At 42.7% G+C, this 17,998-nt stretch overlaps 1 protein-coding gene across 3 annotated transcripts in view; it reads right to left on the bottom strand.

Moving 5' to 3' along the window:
* Positions 1-404: 404 nt before the first annotated feature.
* THEM4 (thioesterase superfamily member 4) overlaps positions 405-17,998 on the bottom strand; it is a 781,652-nt gene continuing 764,058 nt past the window's right edge. For all 3 annotated transcript variants that reach the window (XM_069650901.1, XM_069650885.1, XM_069650891.1), the window contains one exon: positions 405-16,656. In XM_069650901.1, the coding sequence (XP_069507002.1) occupies positions 16,607-16,656 (50 nt within the window). In that variant the 3' untranslated portion in view covers positions 405-16,606. The remainder of the gene's footprint in view (positions 16,657-17,998) is intronic.

Genomic DNA, 17,998 nt, shown 5'->3' on the forward strand with positions numbered 1-17,998 from the left:
CCCCCTCAATTTTTCCATGCAAACTAGTACACGAAAACAATACTGACTATGCATAAATTTGAATTTGAAATTAACAACTGCCAACTTCCAGACATAACATTCTCCAGTTTCACCTCATACTACATTCAAGCCAGGATTCAGCAGTACCAATAAAAATCCAACCCACACTCTGTCTTGTGAATAGCAGAAACATCATGATCATATCCTTGGTAGAAGATTATTCTAAAAAGTGGCCCTAAATGATACAACAATACCCCCTTATAAGTCATGGCTGTTAATGGCCCTCCTTTTCCTCCAATAAGTGAGCATCAAGAAGACGGTGCCAACTAAGACCTGTAACTTATGACAAAGAGCGATCAACAACTTTGGGTCTGAGAGCCATAACAAAACAACAAATATGCATATACAAATGTCAGCACTTTATTGCTAATATCCAATGTCCATGTTTATTTGTAATTCTATCAATGAATCTTTCCATATTTCAGGTAATAAACGTTGCACATTTTGTTACAATACTTCACCAGGTCAGTGAACTGCTAAATTTAATTCAGCAGTTGAAATAATATTAGAGGGCCATAATAAATATCTTGACAGTTCGTAAGCACAAAATTGGCTAATGTTAGTCGGCCCAAAAGAGTTGCTTTGTTATGCACGCTTATTTTACAAAGAGGAAGCCCCAAGCAGAACAATCCTCAAAAATAACACTGTTCTGAACCAAACGCTGATTTCGAATCCCCTTGAGAACATATTAACACAGTTGGTGATCCAGAGATCATTTACATTACAGGAACATGAGTCCCATAAGAAAAAGGCAGTGTCCAATTAGGAACTCTAAAATACTCATCACTTACATTAAATAGACAGGAATGAATAAATACACATTCTATTTAGAGTACAACAATACATTGTTAGATGTTATTTTACATTGAGTTTACATGTGTCCCCAGATTTGCTAGGAATAAAGATTTCACAGATGAGCATCTAAGCATGTCAAACATATAGTTCAAACATACGAGGAGCTTTGCTTGCTGGGGAGGCTTCTGGTCTCCTTTCCATCTCTGTGGTTCCATCACTTGCACATCTGGAGTTGAAGGGCCCCTTCTTTCTTTTCAGGATAATCCATGATTATACATTCATTCATTGTTCGTATGTGCAAGGATTGTACAATAGCAATACTCAATTTGCTTCCTTCATTTAACCATCTTATATTATTGAGTCCATTTTTATCTCTGAAATGTGTTTATACTTGAATTTTTCTATTGAACAGTTTATCAGCAGGTAAAACTAGCAGTGATCCAAGATTTGCGCTACAATTGAAACACCATTCAGCACCATAAGTATGACACATTCAGAATATGTTTCAATAGTCATAACAGCCATAAGGTAGACATAGATAAGTCCCAAACATTCTAGTGGCATACCCAATGTGCACTTTTGCAATGAAAATGGAACCCAAAAGTATCAATTTACTCAACTGGAGGTCAGCCAAAAAAAGCGGATGCAACAGTGGCCCTCTGGAAGCTCGGCTAGGTATTGCATCTCCCTGCACCTTGGCCCCACTGCTCTCTTTCAGGAAACAAGCAGGAGAGAGAAGTGATAGGCTGGATCTGTTTACGAATCTAGAAGGTGGTGATCCAAACAAGTGCCAGATCACTGAGCAAGGTATGACCGATTGTTCAGTTTGTGAACATTTTTCTGCCGGTCTGACCATGGGGCCAAATTATGTTAAGGAAACGTGGCAAACATTTCCTCAGAGCACTAGTTTCAACAACATATGAAACTACTCAGACTAGTGTTCAATTGCTAAGAAAACATGTATGTATAAAACAATGAAAACTTCAAATAAGTGCTGTAACTACTCACTGTTGTTGCTCTTTCACGCGCACATGCCTACTTTCTCGTTTGTTTTGTCTACAGAATGGAAAGATGGCTGGTGTGTTTTTCTTTTTTGCTGCAGTGCAAGTTTTAGACCTTTGATAATAAAGGTTGTGAGAACTAAACTGACAAGCTCATTAGGAAAAATCGTGAGCCAATCAGATCGTAGCTACTACAGATGAAGTATTTAAATCATAGAACAGCTTCAACCCATCTTATAAGAACTCTACACTAATACATTTCCTTTTGAATAAAAAAAGTTCAGTCTTCCATCTAGGTGCTAAAAGAGTATTCACTTTGTGGTGTTTCTAATAGTCAATATTATATTTGAAGATGGTGCGACCAGAGCTTGCTTAAAACCAACAGTATTATTTAGAGGACGTTAACGATGATGTTGCTGTGTTGCATGCTTTTGCCTCATTTACCATGGGTGTTATAAGAAAATATAACCATTAGCGGAAAGCACCTGCTTCTCAAGAGAACCATTCCCAAATCTCTATGCGACTAGCTAGATAGCAGCATTCAAAACATGCAGCTCCTACCTAGATGCCTATAATGCCCTCCTGTAGAAGAGAGTGAGGGATATGGCCATCAGGTAACACAGTTTCAGTGAAAAAAGCACTGCATTAATAACTGCTAAAGAGAGCTTGTCATCTCTTTACAGCCTAGTGGGGCCTGCTTTGGATTAACACTGAGTCGGTTCAGCAACTTCAAGGGTTTGTCTTTACTGACATCATCTGCCCAATGTGAGTAGTTGGTGTGTGGGCACAGCTGTTATATATAACAATAGTTGTCAACAGTAATGAGCTAGAATATTGTGAGTGGTTTGCAAACCCTCGAATAGTTTTTCTCCACCAGACACTGGTTATAGTAAAAGGAAAAATAACCAAGGCTAGAAAGCCCACAGTGAGGGCTGCACACCCTAAAAACCATTAGATGGTTAAATCATTGTATAATAAGTTGGTGTTGCATTTATAGAAAGGTTCTCCAATTTGTACAAAGATAGAAAAGTGATGGCTTCTAGTCTTGGTCTAGGTCTTTTTTCTTTTTGCTATCATCTGCCCATAAATCATCTGTATCAAATTGGGAGCCCTTTCTTTAATAACGAGGACAAGTTAATGACATCCCTTGCATGCACATTACGTATAACTGAGAATGTAACACTAAAAGGTTGATCCGTTTTATTAGGTCACGTGGCATTAGTTTTGATGGCCTGCGTGTCACTCACTCTGTCATCAGTTAAGAAAAGAAATGAAAGGTGAATAGAGCTATGGGAGCCGGTATTGGAAATCACCAGTCCAGCACCTTGGGAATCAAGGCCAGGTTACTCAAAGGCATTCCTGTGTCTCCTTCACGGTCAAAGTTCTGTAAAGAATGGCCCAGAAAAGAAGAAAAAAAATTCCCACAACTTGACAAATACCACAATTGGTAATACAGATGACTTGGAAGATATGGGGGCGATACATGGTCAATTTGAAGTGATAAAAAATCAATGAGGGACACATTTGTTTCTAAATGTACACACAAAAGCCACACAAACGAACAAATATACAAATAGGGAATCCTGGAAGGAATTCAGCTGCCCTTATTAGGATTTAGGGTGCCATTTGCAAGAAAACCAATGAGGGACAATGTGTGGAAACGCAGGCAAATAAATAAGAAAGCACACAGAGGAACATGGCACAGCGATAGAATAGGGTACTAGAAGCAGAGGGAACCAAAACATGGGAATGCTGTGCACCATGGAGTCGAGCTGCAAAGCCCACACTGTTCAGGTGGCCGTATCACAAAATGGAAGTGACCTCCAAAAACAGGCACTCATTAAACGTAGAGGTCCTCACTGACATTCACAAAGCCGATGTTAGCTACACAAAGCCGCCTGAAAATAACATCAGACTGAATCTGTCAAAGCCAGCTTGGAGCACCCAGGAAAGTGCTACCATCAAACCAAATGCTGAACATGATGAAACGACACTGGTTAAACACAACAGACACAAGAGTCATCCAGTATAACGCAATAAGAAAACATTCAGCCCATCACATTGTGCACCTCTAACCCAAAACGTAAAGTTCGCAGCACTTGTGACTTTGCACCCTGCTACACCCTTCAGCATAAGAGGGAAAGTTAAATATTCTAAAGTAGGACAGCGACAATGCAAGCGTGACTTACCCAACCTTCATGAAAACTGCACATGGAGTCTTCATTTTAAGTGTTTTGCTTTTATTCTGTCCAAAAATAGATAGCGCATCCTCCAAGGAGAGTAAGGTGGCACGTGCATTGCACTACAAACTCCAGTGAACGCAGGGCAAGCCACGTTTGCATAGCTGAGGGAGTATATATTATCTGCAATGCTATTTAAGAAGGAGGGTGTTAAAAGGCAGAATGGGATAACATTCAACCCAACCCCAAAGACTGAGAGTACATTTCAGGGAGGGCGGGGGAAGAGGGTGGTTCTGTGGAGAAATGGGCGTTTCAGGTCAGTGGTGTGCTTTAGTGGGAGCATTCTTAGCCAGGAAGAAGAGTTCAGAAAAGCAGATTTGGACTGATCGTCTAGTAATGATGTGCACAAAGTAGCATTCACATTTGTAAAATCTATGTAGGCACTCAGTGCTCATATTTGGTGATCGTCCATGTGAAGAGTGCTCTTGGCCCTTGTTCTAGCAGAGCCCATCACAGTCTGGACTACAGCAAATGAAAATGTCTAAAACATCTTCAGGACATAAAGCCTTCACTCGGAGTTGCCTGTGCCCCCAGTCCTTGAGGCTTGAGTGTGCTGCTCGCCGGTGTGAGGGATTCAGGTGAAGGCAGACTAGTAAGTCTCTTTGTACCCCTTATCCTTACCTACTTGGTATTCGCAAGGCGCATGTGATGAATGTAATTTGAAGTCAAAGGTAAGCTTTATTTTGGACCATCACTCCCTAAAAGTAGAGTTAAAACATTAATAGACTAAAATAATATCATACATTCAGAAACGGAGGCAGTAAACCCATAGATTCCACATTTTTAAAACGTATTTTGGACAGTCAGTTTTCAGAGGTGTACATTAATTGTATCCACAATTAATGAGTACATTGACCTGCTTCTAATGGGGATGGCGTTAGGCAGGTTTCAGCAGATGAATCACACCTCAACCCTGTGAGATATCAGAAATGGTAAATGGGATGACAATGTACAACAGTAGCATTAGATGTTCACTGTCTGCCTTTATGCAGATAAACCCACTGCATGCCTCTCAAAGCTCTTGGTGCAGGATCTACTTCTGACTTGTAAAGTGTATTGCCATTCCCCTCTTGAGTTCTGTACAGCAGATGGCATGTGCAAAACCAAGCCAAGTACTTTCAACCTTTCTGTGAGATATTGGAGGAATAACCTAATGCAAACAATAAAGCACAAAACAGATGTAGGTAAAACGATGTAGTCCTGTGGCTTGAATCTGGCATGCTCAACAATGAACCACCACCTAGTGGAGGGAATCACGACTGCTGTAGATGTATGGATTTAACCACAATGGAATTGGGACAGTAAAGACTGCTGATATTTGTGTATGCATTGTGTGTAGCAGGTCTCGCTCTCGCTGATTATTCAAAGGGTTTCATGCATGCAGGTAGTGATAGGCTGCCTTATGTCTTATCCTTTGGGTGTCGAGGCAGGTGTGCAAATGCGCTGTTACATTAGCACCAGGGGAAATCAATTTGCAACGTCTCTGCAATTCCGCAATAGTGTATGTGAAAACTTTGTTTGAACATTCACAATTGTATCATAACCCCAGCCCAGGAATTTCCAGCAAAGACCCCCTGCCAGTGTAAGGGAAGGGTGTTTCCTACTCACTTCTCTCAATGGTAAGGGCCTATTTTGTGTTTCCCACAAAGGTTTTGCATATTACATTCCCACCATAAAAAAATATCTTTGTATTAAAACGGGTTTATGGTGAAAGGGTCGAATGCAATTGTTTTGAATGTAATAGTTGCGAACCAAAAGGACCGAAAAAAAAAAAGAAATCGAACGCACGTTTTTTTTTTTGGGAGGGTTCCCCCCCTAATCCCCGTTTTTGGGGTAGAAACCAGTTTTATTATTTCCTATACCAAAGCCAAAAAAAAATACATTTCAAAAAGGCATGCGACTTTTTTTTCGGTCCTTTTGTTTCAAAACTATTGAATTTCGAAACAATGTATTCGACCCTTTGACTGGACACCATTCCATTAAATTAAAACGTGTGCACAGTGTGCACAGTACAGTAACACAGTTTGAAAGCTGGAAACATGAAAATAACGAGTAGGTTGGATATATACTACTCTTTTACTGTGACGGCAGCAAAAAACACTATGCTAAGCCCAAAGAATGTGCATTGGCTCCGATCCAGAACATGACCAACCATAGCTAAATGGATCTGCAAGCTGCTTCTCTTCTGTGGGTAAGAACGCTCACACCAATGGGTAGGACTCCCCCTCTTCTTATGCTTTACATTAGGTACTGCATGTGATGGGCACTCTAAATTTCACCTGCAAAATTGAAAGTTAAGTGGGACAACACAGAGGACTTTGAAAGGCAAGGAAAAAAGGATAAGCCATTTTGGAGAAGGAGTGGCCTTGTTGAGGGCATGATGGGGGACTCTCCTGCTATGTTCTTGCGTAGTAGCCTTTATCTCTTCCCGAAGAGCCTGTTATTTTCGTTTTTTCAGTTTGTTTTGGAAGAGCCTGTTCTGGGCCACAGGTTTCTTTTGCACAGTAACCGTGCTGTGTCACAGAGGGTTTGTTTTTCTGGATGCTCGGGCACTCTCTCCATGCACTTCTGCACCTTGTGTATTTTATGCATAATAAGCACTTTATTTATTCTCTGGATTGTCTGAGCCTCTGGCAGTTGTAAAGTCATTTACAGTTTGATAATGAATATGAGGGCAGCGGTGGAGGACTAGCAGACCCTTGGAGGAACCTCCCTTAATGACAATTTGACCAAGGATGGCAGTTCATTACAAGGGAAACAGAAGAAGGGGTCAAGGGGCACAGAACCTGGGGAAAGGCAGAGGATATGAATGGAAGAAGGGGTTATAAGGCAGAGTACTTGGGATAGGGGCAGAGGACATGATATACAGTTAGGTACAGGACATCAGTTTGATCTGGTATGGTACACAGCTGTATTATAAGTTCAATCGAGGGAGAATTAAGGAGATTTCAGATTTAGAAATGAAGTAGGAAGACACATTTCACCCCTCATCATGTTTGACTGTGATTGCATACAACACCTGCAGTCATCAGAATTTCCTCAATCACCTAGAGTGGCACGCACACTACATGGTGCTAAGCCTAAACAAACCTCAGGGTAAAAAAAGTGAGTGTGAAAATGAAAGGGTGCATAATGCACTCCAGTGATGGATTGGCACCTTCTGGATTTCAAGTCTAGAGGTCAAAAAGACCATAAAAGAGGCATGAACCATTCCTAGCAATCAAGCCAAGATAAATTATTGGATTTGACCAGGCCACTTGCAAAAATCATGTGCCTCTCAGAGGGACATTTAGACATAGAAGTCCCAGTAGGTTCTATCACTCTGGCTAACTGGGCTCAGGAAGCGACATGCTTGCTTGATAATGCTAATTGTGGCATGTTCAAGAATACAGCAGAGGCCTGCTCTTGAAAATCGTTACGAAGTTAGGTGCATTAGCTTCCTCAGAGGCAGGGACTCTGGCCAACAGACTCCTTATTGGAGAACATACAAAAGAGTTGGGGATGTTTGTCAACCTATACATGGTCCCAGATGAGGTCCAAACATTTCTGAAGAAATTGCTCACACCTGTCTTGCGTTACTGGGTGGGCCAGTTGGGGTAGGAGCCATTTGCCTGCCTCTTTCAAGGGTTCCGAAGACAGAGGAGCATGGCAGTACTTGGGAAAACCTTCAAGAGGACTCCTTCCCTTCCTGAGGCCAGGGCGGTGGAGGCCGCCATTAGAGGACCTTCAGGTAACCAACCATTAGAGAAGGAGAGAATTACAGAGTGGCAGACCCCTCCAGAGGATGGCCGTAGAGTGATATTTGTTCACCATGCAGAGCTATTATGATGGACAAGGATATGGTGGCTCTGTCCTTGAAGGGGGGCATATTTTATTTATTTGTTTAATTATAATGCACCGGGGACCATCGTGCATCAGGGCGCTCAAAATCACAGGTGGACAAACATATAAAGACATCACTCAGAAAATCCCACCTAATCAAGGGGGAACAGTGTTCATACAGCAGGAGAGTTTAGAAATGACTTGAAGAGTAGGGTTTTCAAGGATGTCCAGAAGGTTTGCATATTTTTCTCCATGCGTAAAAATACTTGGCAGGGAGTTCCAGTATTTTGCTGCTGGACAGGGAAAAGCTCTACCCAAACCTTTGGCCTGCCCTTCTGACCTTGTGTGAGCTAATCAGTCCAGTATTTGTAGAACGTAAGATACGTTTGGTCTCATGTAAGGTAATGCAAGCCTTCAGGTACGCTGGGGCCTTACCAACAAGGCATTTATGCACAATCGTAACCATCTTGAAGTGGATCCGAGCATGGACCGGGAGCCAATGCAGCGATTGCCTGGCAGCAGTAACGTGGCCCCATCGTGGAATACCTTTTACAATGGGCACAGCATAATTTTGAAGGGTCTGTAGGGATTCTTTACTTGCCCGATCAGCAAAGCATTGCAATAATCGAGGCGAGAAAGAATTATAGCTTGTGCCACCGATGAGCAAATTGCCTCCGAAATAATAGGTTTAATGTTCTTAAGGAGTTTCAAGTGCTAGTGACAGTTTCAGGATATGTAGTTGCCCTGGGTTTCGGCACTAAGCGATGAATCAAGAAATACGCCCTGGGTTTTTACTTTCCCGGCCACTGGAATATTACAATTCTTAATGCTGAAAGAGGAATACTCCGTCCCTAATGTTGCTCTAGCCTGGGCATTTCCGAATAGCAAAAAGTTTGGTTTTAGCTCAGTTTAAACAGAGCCAATTTTCCGTCATCCATCTGTCAATGATCCCGTTGATGGAATTAAGGTTAATCGAATCTACTTCATGGGGCCGGCAAAATGTAATTCGCAGGGTTTCTTAAGAAATCTTTTCTTAGTTAATAAAGTATGTCCATAATGAAGTTAACTATTTGGATAATTTACTGTCATTTCAAGATGGACGATCTTTTCATGCTTGTGACATAGTGAGAGAAATTAAATGGTTGGCAGACCTCGACTTGCAAGACAACTCTATCTGACCATTCTCATAGTCTCCACTCAGAGAAGGTTCCTGTCACTTCTTATTGGCTTGAAGCACTCAGGAGTTAGTCAGCCTTCCCTTCTTACTATTCCCCACTCCATAGCCTTTCACAAAATGTCTGAAGCAGGTAGCACCTGCCCTCAGGTCCCCATGAATCAGGATGGTGATCTAGCTGGACAACATGATTTTCATGTCTCTAGTCCAAGAAGAGTTATCGACACATGTTCAGATTCCCTAGGGCATCTTCACGATGTGGGTTTCCTTATCAACTGTGAGAAGTCTGCTTCCCCTCTTGCAATCTAGAATTTCTAGGCTTCCATGTGGACACCATCTCAACGACTCTGATTCTGCCATACTGGAAAGAATAGGAAGTAAAGAAGGTGCTAATCCATCAACGTACAGAGGCTTCTCTCAGTGAGCTATTCAGGATGGTTAGCCACTTAGTGACCAGGTGTGTCCTACTCCTAAATGGTTCCACTAGACTTTGAGGCTTCGAGGGATATCCATTGCTAGCTGGAACATAGGGATGCCTGCAACAACATGCCATATTCTGCTCCATGGAGGACTGTGCGATTGAGTCGATGTCAGTGGAATTGGGTGAATTGGTTGGGGAGCCAAGTGTGGCCTACAGGTAGTAAATGATGAGTGGAGGAATTGGGTATCCATGCCAGTTGCTTGGAGCTTCTGGTGGGCCTGTTAGCAATAACAGCTTTAAGTGGGAGAATCTGTGTACTTGTGAACATCTGCATACTTCTCAAGATGGACAACGTATAAACTGCCACATCAAACAGCAGGGAGGGTAGCAGAACTAGCCAAAGACTTCTGGCATTGTTGTCTTCAAAGAAAATTAGGCATCTCCAATGTGGTAGCGTACTGGTGTTCCAGACCCCTCTGAGACAACGGATATTGCAGATTGAAACCAGAGGTTTTTGTGAGATACCAGAGGTGTTATGGTCCTTTCCGGACAGTCTTGCTTGCTTCCCGGCTCAATGGCCGACTGCCACACTTCAGCTGGAGGCTGCGATTGCAAGGGATGTTTGTAGAGGCCAGGGACCGAATCCCCCACCCCGTTCATTCTGATAGTGAGAGTGCTGGTGAAGGTGTCGAGTAAAAAGCTGTTGGGAGTTCTGGTGGCAGCATCCTGAAAAGGGCAAGCATGATTTCTAGTTCTTCTGGAACTTTCTACAGATTTTCCAAAAATGACACTTCCACAGACTTGCTTTATTCTATGGAATCTCACAGAAGCAGCCAACCCTATGATTCTGGAAGAATCCATATGCCTAATGGCCTGAAGGACTGAGTCTCGCTGGAACATTCCAGGCTTTCGGCATTGTGGAAGCTTGGGCACCAGCCATTCCTAGATGTTAGGAGGTGACCCGCACAGTATGAGATAGCCGATGTGTGTGTGTGTGCATGAGGCATTGTTCTTGTTTCAACACCACCGGTAGAGATACTTAATTTTTTTTGGTCTCCCTCTTGGAGGACAGCAAGGTTTCTGGAGACTAAGTGTATCATTCCGCTATCTCCACCAGACACGAGTACGTGGAGAGTGAACATATGGGCAAGCCCCCCTGGACTATCATTTGCTAAAGAATGGTCGTTTTCTCCTTCCCCGACCTCCAGATATTCCTCTTACCAGAACATGAACACAGACCCCAGCCTTTTCAAGGACTGAGGTGAAAATTCAGATCGCTTGTTAAAATCCTTATTGGGAAAGTTGACCATTTTACTATGCCGGACATATCAGACGTTGGGGCACTGGAGTTCACAAAAAGAGTATTTACTTTGTAAGGGGTGACTTTCATATCTTGTCATATGACAATGAGAATTTGCTACGTTACGTATCCGTATCCAGAATTTCGTAGTAATCTCACTCTGTGTGGTGCATTGCTTGAAAAATTTCAAATTAGTGATAGGTTGACTTGGCCAGTAAGTGATATACAGTTGATGTTTGGTCTTGTATCACCCTCTCAGACCCTTTCCACTCCCACATTGGCACATTCAGTACACATTCCATGAGGGGCACTATGGCCTCCAGGGCTTTTTACATGGGTATCAGGCTGGAAGATATCATGAAAGCTGCCAAATGGTTTGAGGCTTCAGTGTTTAAGGAATTCTATTTTAAAACCTATTGAAGATATAGCATTGTTGGTGGTAAGCTTTGAATAAGCATAATACTCGCATCAGTTTCCCGCCATAGAATAAAGAGTCCCCGTACTTATTAGTGCAGGGGAGTGCTAGTTGTATTAAGGCCATGTAGGAGAGTATTATACCACCTGATGGTCACAATGAAATTCTATTGACAGTGGTGTTGTGTTTATTTGTACTTTTCATTTAATTAATTGCTCCTGTTCACACCCATGGAGTGCCATTGTTGTATATCTTCCATGAGGGATCCCAAAGCTTCAGGTACACATTGTGTGCTCCTGGTAGTGGTTGTCCTCGTTAACGAGATATTGCTCAACTGTTTTGTTAGCCTGATTGGAATGTAGGGACTTTGTCCTGCCTGAGGGTGTGCTTGATTTTCCTGGATATCAGGTCATCAATTTAATTTTTTAAGCAATTCACCAAAGAAAAAGGATAAGCTATATACAGTATGTGAGATCACTAGAGACACTACCTACAGGATTGGCCAACTAGATATTGTGACTTGTTCTGATAGGATGGAAGATGAAACGACCATGTTTTCTGGGAAATGTCATGTTTATGTAAAGTTTCTTTGCTGCTGAAATTTAAAGGTAAGATTGAGAAACATAATACTAATCTCCGTGTCTATAACAGAATTGGTACTCACTTGTACTAATAAATGCTGTCAGTCTTCATTATTTAAAACATTACAGGTAAGACTTGCAGATAACTAATAGCACATTTGCGTTTTTCCTAGTTGGCCTTTGTGTTAGCCTTGATATTATGCACCTAATGAAGATGCTTCTGATATTTTAAAGAAGCTGGAAGCAGAACTAAGGGTCCTGCCCCACATTGTTAGGCAAGGACTTTTAACGTGGTCCCTGATGATATTTCAGATATATCTGTAATACATTCTGGGATAATAAGTGGCAGAAAAAGCAGGCACTTAGTTTGAGAGACACATACAAATAATGAAAGGTCTAGAGGGCAATGCACTTGGTCTGATTAAAGTGAGTGTGCATTATTTTTGCTTCCTCAAAGCCATTATAGCAGAATTGACCTGATATATGGAGAGGCAGACCAGTTGGATGGCAGAGACAATGAACATTTGGAGATGTCACTCTCCCACCATGCTCCCTCACTCACAAAGCCATAGTGGTAACGGAGCATGTCATGCTCATTTGACTGTAAGGACCTTGTGGATTCTGAATTCCGTGAATGTGTGTGGGCAAACCTAACGGAATTTGTGGCGGTCAAGGCCTACCACTGGAAGAGAGAGGAAAACAGACTTTGATATCTAGGTTTAGAGCTTTGGATGGTAACTACACATAGCTAGCAATGACTGGTACTTCTGAAGGAAGGTTACCTCAGCAGTTGATTCTGGCAAGGGCAGCCACCTGCTCGATTAAATAGGAAATTATCAAATAAATGTGTAAAATTATATAAAAGACTGCATGATTGGTGGTAATGAGAGTATGGGAATGGCCTGGCACAGTGGAATGGAGTGGTCTCTGAAGATGGCAGGGAGGTTATATACAAGCAGTCCTGCAGGAATTCCTAGACTACTATGCAGTCTACTATGCACAAATGTCAAAATTCAATAACTGGAGGAAGAGGGCAACTTAGGCTATCTGGATTCCGCTATCCTGGCTGGTCTGCCTCAGAACCACATTGACATAATCTACCCACCAATAGCTAAGGAGGACATCCTGCAACCTACATGTTCATTGCCAAGCAGTAAGGTGGCTGGCCATGGTGGAATTTCCAGTTGAAGTTCATCACAAATTTAAGAACTGCAGCTTTTCCCCTATTAGCTGAGATGTGTGCAGGGATGGTGCATTCTGGTACAGCTGCTGAGAGACATTGCTATCTGGGGGAACCACTGGCTTTCCTGCACTTTTACTGAAGTGGAAAAGTCACTTGACAGGGTGGCCTGGGGTACCTCTGTGAAGCAATGGGCAATTTCAGCTTCAATGCTTCTTTCATTATTAAACGTCATTTGTCCAGCAAGTTTGACAACACTGATCAGGGCAACCGAAACAAACTGGCGCTGTACGAGGACGATTAAATTGTGTACTCTTCTCAACCAACACAGGTGCTCCCAGGAGTTCTGCAAAGCCCCACAGATTTAGGCACCATCTCGGGTTATGAAATAAACACTACAAAGAGCCCTGCAATAGTATGGAACACAGATGCATACAGCAAACTACAAACCTAGTAAATGGCATATTTAGGAGTTGATTTGTGTAAAAATCCTGCAGTTAGGTTCGAAGAACCTTAAGAGGGTTTGAAAGGAAACACAGTTAAATAAATAGCTGAATCTTGCACATCCGATTTAACCTCTTAAAGAAGATCATTCTGTACACATCTCTGCATATTTTGAGGGCCCTTGTCATACATCTTGGTGCAAAGGAGCTTAGTCCAATTAGTGCTAGCATGACTTCATTTGTGTGGAGCAAAAAGAACTGCAGACATAGCAGGTAAAGTTTATGTTGGGAATTGGATGAAGGTGCCTTCTCGTTCCCTGACTTGAAGCACAATAACTAGGCATCGCTCATACATGTTCCTTAAAGTATTATTCTTCAAAGATGGGGAAAGCTTCTGATACATTGATATTTGAAAGAAAGAGGGGAGCAGTCAGGGCGAATTTAAGTACTTAGATACAGAAAACATGAAAAAGTTAGTCCCAAATGTGTGAGAGTGTTTATGGCATGACATTCGGTGTTGCTACAATCTGCCTGTGGACCAATTCGGCATTGCCATCTATATTTTCTGACTCCTATACCTTTTGTTGGGGGGCTCCTTTTTGAAAATGCAGGGTTAAAGGGTGAAAGGAAGCTTGATCTTTTATCCTGGGAAGATATTTTTTAACGGAATAAAGAATTTTGAACCTGTGTATTCTAAAGTTCCATTTGGCTATAGTTCTCACTACTTCACTAGAAGCTCCAGTTCTACCCTTCCGAACTATGTATTGCCTTTCTTGTAAGGACCTTTCCTCTATATCCCATCTGCAATTTAGTCATTATCAAAAACAAGACTACCTAATACAGACTTGAATAACACCTTCAATTGTACAAAGTTACATCACTGTGGTAATTGGGTTTTGAGAGAACGACTCTTGGATTCACAGCTCAGTTTCCCAGTCATCGGGCACACCATCCCCTATATGTGCTAATGTCAGATGAACACGGCGCTACTCTGTGGATAAGTGTCAGGACCAAAGGAGATTGAGAAATGCATTCCTGCTTTGGTTGTTGACACTCAGTCTGCCTATTTTGTTGTTGTTTTTAAATAGGCGCATGCCATCATTAAGGCAACTTCTGCAGCACTTTTCCATTGTCATTTTAGCTTTCAGTACATGCAGGTAACCTCTTTGTTCTGCAGACATCCAAAGCTTTGCACCTAAAGGCAACTGATGTTGTTTTGGCCCTTTACAAAATGCAATTACCCACTTATTCCATCAGTGCTGCTGCCTTCATCTATGTAATCCATTCCAATGCATCTTTCTCTTCCTTGTGTCCTCGATTGTGAATGTAGAGTTGCTCTCCACACTTTCAAGGAAATATCGCCTTCAAAAGTTTTAGTTTGCAGTGAGGCCATTCATTCTTGTGTCAAACCTCACACACATTTACAATAATTAGCTATGGTACCTGGCGGGTGTTTTAAGGAGCACTAAACGCTTCTATGCATTCCCACCAAAGCAGCCTTTGGGTTCAAGGTGCCAGGCAGGTACTGCTGCTAATTTATTGGTTTCACTAGCAGCACAAGGGGGATAGGATTCAAATACCTGATCAGTCTATACAAGTTAGAAAAAGGAAAGGTAATGAAAGCTGGTGGTTTAGCAGAGTAAATCCCCTCACAGGTAATGTTTTCAAATGCAGGCTTTCTGTCTAGAAAAAATAAATAATGAAATTATCTTACTCTTGCAGAAGGGGCAGTGAGCAACAAGGTTGGACATTTAGATTCTCCAACCTGGAATGGTCTAAGAGAGAGGGGGATTGGTCCTACTCTACTACTCTTCCATGGACAGGTACCAAAGGATCTGCTTAGGTATGGACAGGGCAGTGAGAATCATCTCAGAAACCTCCAAGCCTAGCGGGCAAAGAGGAATCCGAAACACCACTTTTCTGAGGCATGAGACAATAAAACAATTGTTTTGGAGCTATACAATGAACAATAAAGTAGTCAATTGAGCAATAGCAACATATTCCTGTCGAGAGTTAGGGTATAACAAAGGGCGGTAATGGATTTCCGGGTGGTAATGGGACTACGCCAGGTGATCGGTATACCTGTTACGTAATACCAGCAATACTGGGTGGTAGAGGCTCCCACAAACAGAGTGGGCAGAGACACAGTCATATGTCCTAGGCTAATCTGGTACAATCCACAGCAAAACCTTTTCCAAATGCCTAACCAGTACTACGAAGCCTGTGGTGCAGGGTAAAAATCCACCCAATGTTACACTCATTCAGATCGTATCATCGTGGATGATTTTTAGTGGGGGCAGAAAGTGCTGTGGCTTGAGGGAAAGTCACAAGGGGCACTAAAACTTGCTGTGGCGGGATACTCCAGGGATGGCCCTTGGCAGGGACCTGTTACATTTACACTTTTGAGTAAACAGATCCCTGCCGCATAATATTCAGAGTGCAAAAAGGAATGTAAAAAAAGCAGTGTACATGCTTGTATACGACCCTTTTGCACATCATCTTTCATACTGAGAAAATGGATTCCTATAGAGCCTGACTGCTTTTTGCTGTTGTAAAATGCAGGCGGACTGCATAGGAATCTACAGCATTTGCACCAACATGGAAATACAGTCTTGTGCAAATGTGTGAAGTATTTGTATGGCTGAGGGGTGGGGGGAGGCAGAATCGTAACTTACTATCCGTCCCTCCACTGCGCTATACAATTCATGAAAATATCGCGTGGAATGCATGTGTAAAACATGTACGCATGCATTTTATGCATACATTTCATGCTATGCCAGGAGCAAAATGAGCGCCTTACTGGAAAGAATTACTGTCTGCCTCAGGGAACAGTACTTCTTACATACCAAGGGCCTGAGTGTTTATTACCAGGATATCTGTCCTCCATTTAACACTTCTTACTGGAAGAAACATTTCATAATACATTCAGCTAAGTCTAACTGTATCCTCCCCACCACCTATATGGCGCAAACTTGACAACATGTACAGGACTGACTGTTCTTCAAGCTAAAAACAAAAGATAAACCTACAATGAGATGGAAAACGCAGGCGACACAGTGTGTAACTAACAGAACTCTCATGGAAGGTGGGATAAGACAGTAAATATAGACACCAGAGAGTGAAAAAATGAAGATGGTGGGCAGATGGGAGTTCTTCTGGCTCTTCTTGATCTTCTTAAGGGCTCGTCTTTTCACCTTCCGTCCAATTCAGACGAATAAACAGAGCTTGAAAAAGGAGAGATGAAGTCAAGGAATTAATACAGAAGGCCATCACAAATGAATAAACAAAGTAGCAACAATATCCAGAGGGCACTCCAACCTCCCGCTATTCTTCCCTACAAGCAAGTTGCAAAATGCCTCCTTTCATCCTGCTTCAATGTGCAGTTCTACATGTACGGTGCTGGGCAAACTAGGATGGTAGCGTAGACCTCCCTGTTTATTTGCCATTTTTAACTAAACAGTCACGATTTTGAGACAGAAATGTCGACGTCTGCACAAATGGTTACGTGTATTAACATTATATGATGAAGCATTTTAAAAAATACAGCGACCTCAAGATTCATCTGTCAGCATTCCTCACATTACCTGCCACTTTAGTCACCCCATTTCTTTCTTTTTCACGATTCTTTCTTCCCTCTTAGACGACCTCCCCATAACCATTCTTTGTTCCTTTCCACTCTCCTTGATCCCATGTTCTGCCCCGCCGCAACACCAAAACAACACGGTTGTCAACTAGAGGGATTATCTTGTTACGATTCACTCAAAGCTCTCTGTAAAGCTGGTCAGTGAGCTTTAAACTCGAAAAATCTAAATACTCTGCCAGAGCCACATCTTGAATTTTCTCTTTTGGGTGGTAAGCTTATTGCCTTCCATCAAAAAAACAGAGCTGGCTTATCTCTTAAATTAAGATCTATTGGGGGCGCTGTTGCACAGCAGGCTGATGCGGACGTGAGCTTCTCTCGCTCTGACGCGCCCGCCTAAATCCTGCTGTTATATCCTGGTTCCCCGGTATGTGGATTACGGATGACAGCATTCCTGGTTGCTGGAAGAGTGTGGCTATCATCTGCTCCGCTACTGTCGGAAATCGGACCCTGAAACCCTGAAAACGGACCTCTGCCCCAACCCGGCACGGCAACCAGCGCCATTTTGGGCCACACTTCTCTTCATTCCATGCGAAGATCCGGACCCGAGGAGCACCACCATAATGCGGGGAGGCTCAAAACCCCCCTTGTTTCCCCCGCATGGCGCTCTGCAGGGCGAATTTTACGCAGACAGAGCTGCGGTTGGACAGTGGTGCATCCCGCCAAAACCAAGGACAGCCACTGGAGCCCTGCCGGCAGGCATATACGCCCGGGACAATGGCGGACTAGGGGGAGGCCGGTCTCCTTTTCATGTATTCCGGATAACGGGCGGACCATAGCGGAGACGGCGGGAGAAAGGATGCTCGCTGGAGCCTGGATATCGAACACACACGCCCGGAGGAACAGCTGACACAAGGTGAGGAGTGGGTGCCCTCCCTCCCACCCTACAGCCTAACAGAACAGCATAAAGCAATAGACCACACCGG

The sequence above is a fragment of the Ambystoma mexicanum genome, chromosome 1p (assembly GCF_040938575.1).
Source record: "Ambystoma mexicanum isolate Mex_15411 chromosome 1p, UKY_AmexF1_1, whole genome shotgun sequence".
NCBI lineage: Eukaryota > Metazoa > Chordata > Amphibia > Caudata > Ambystomatidae > Ambystoma > Ambystoma mexicanum.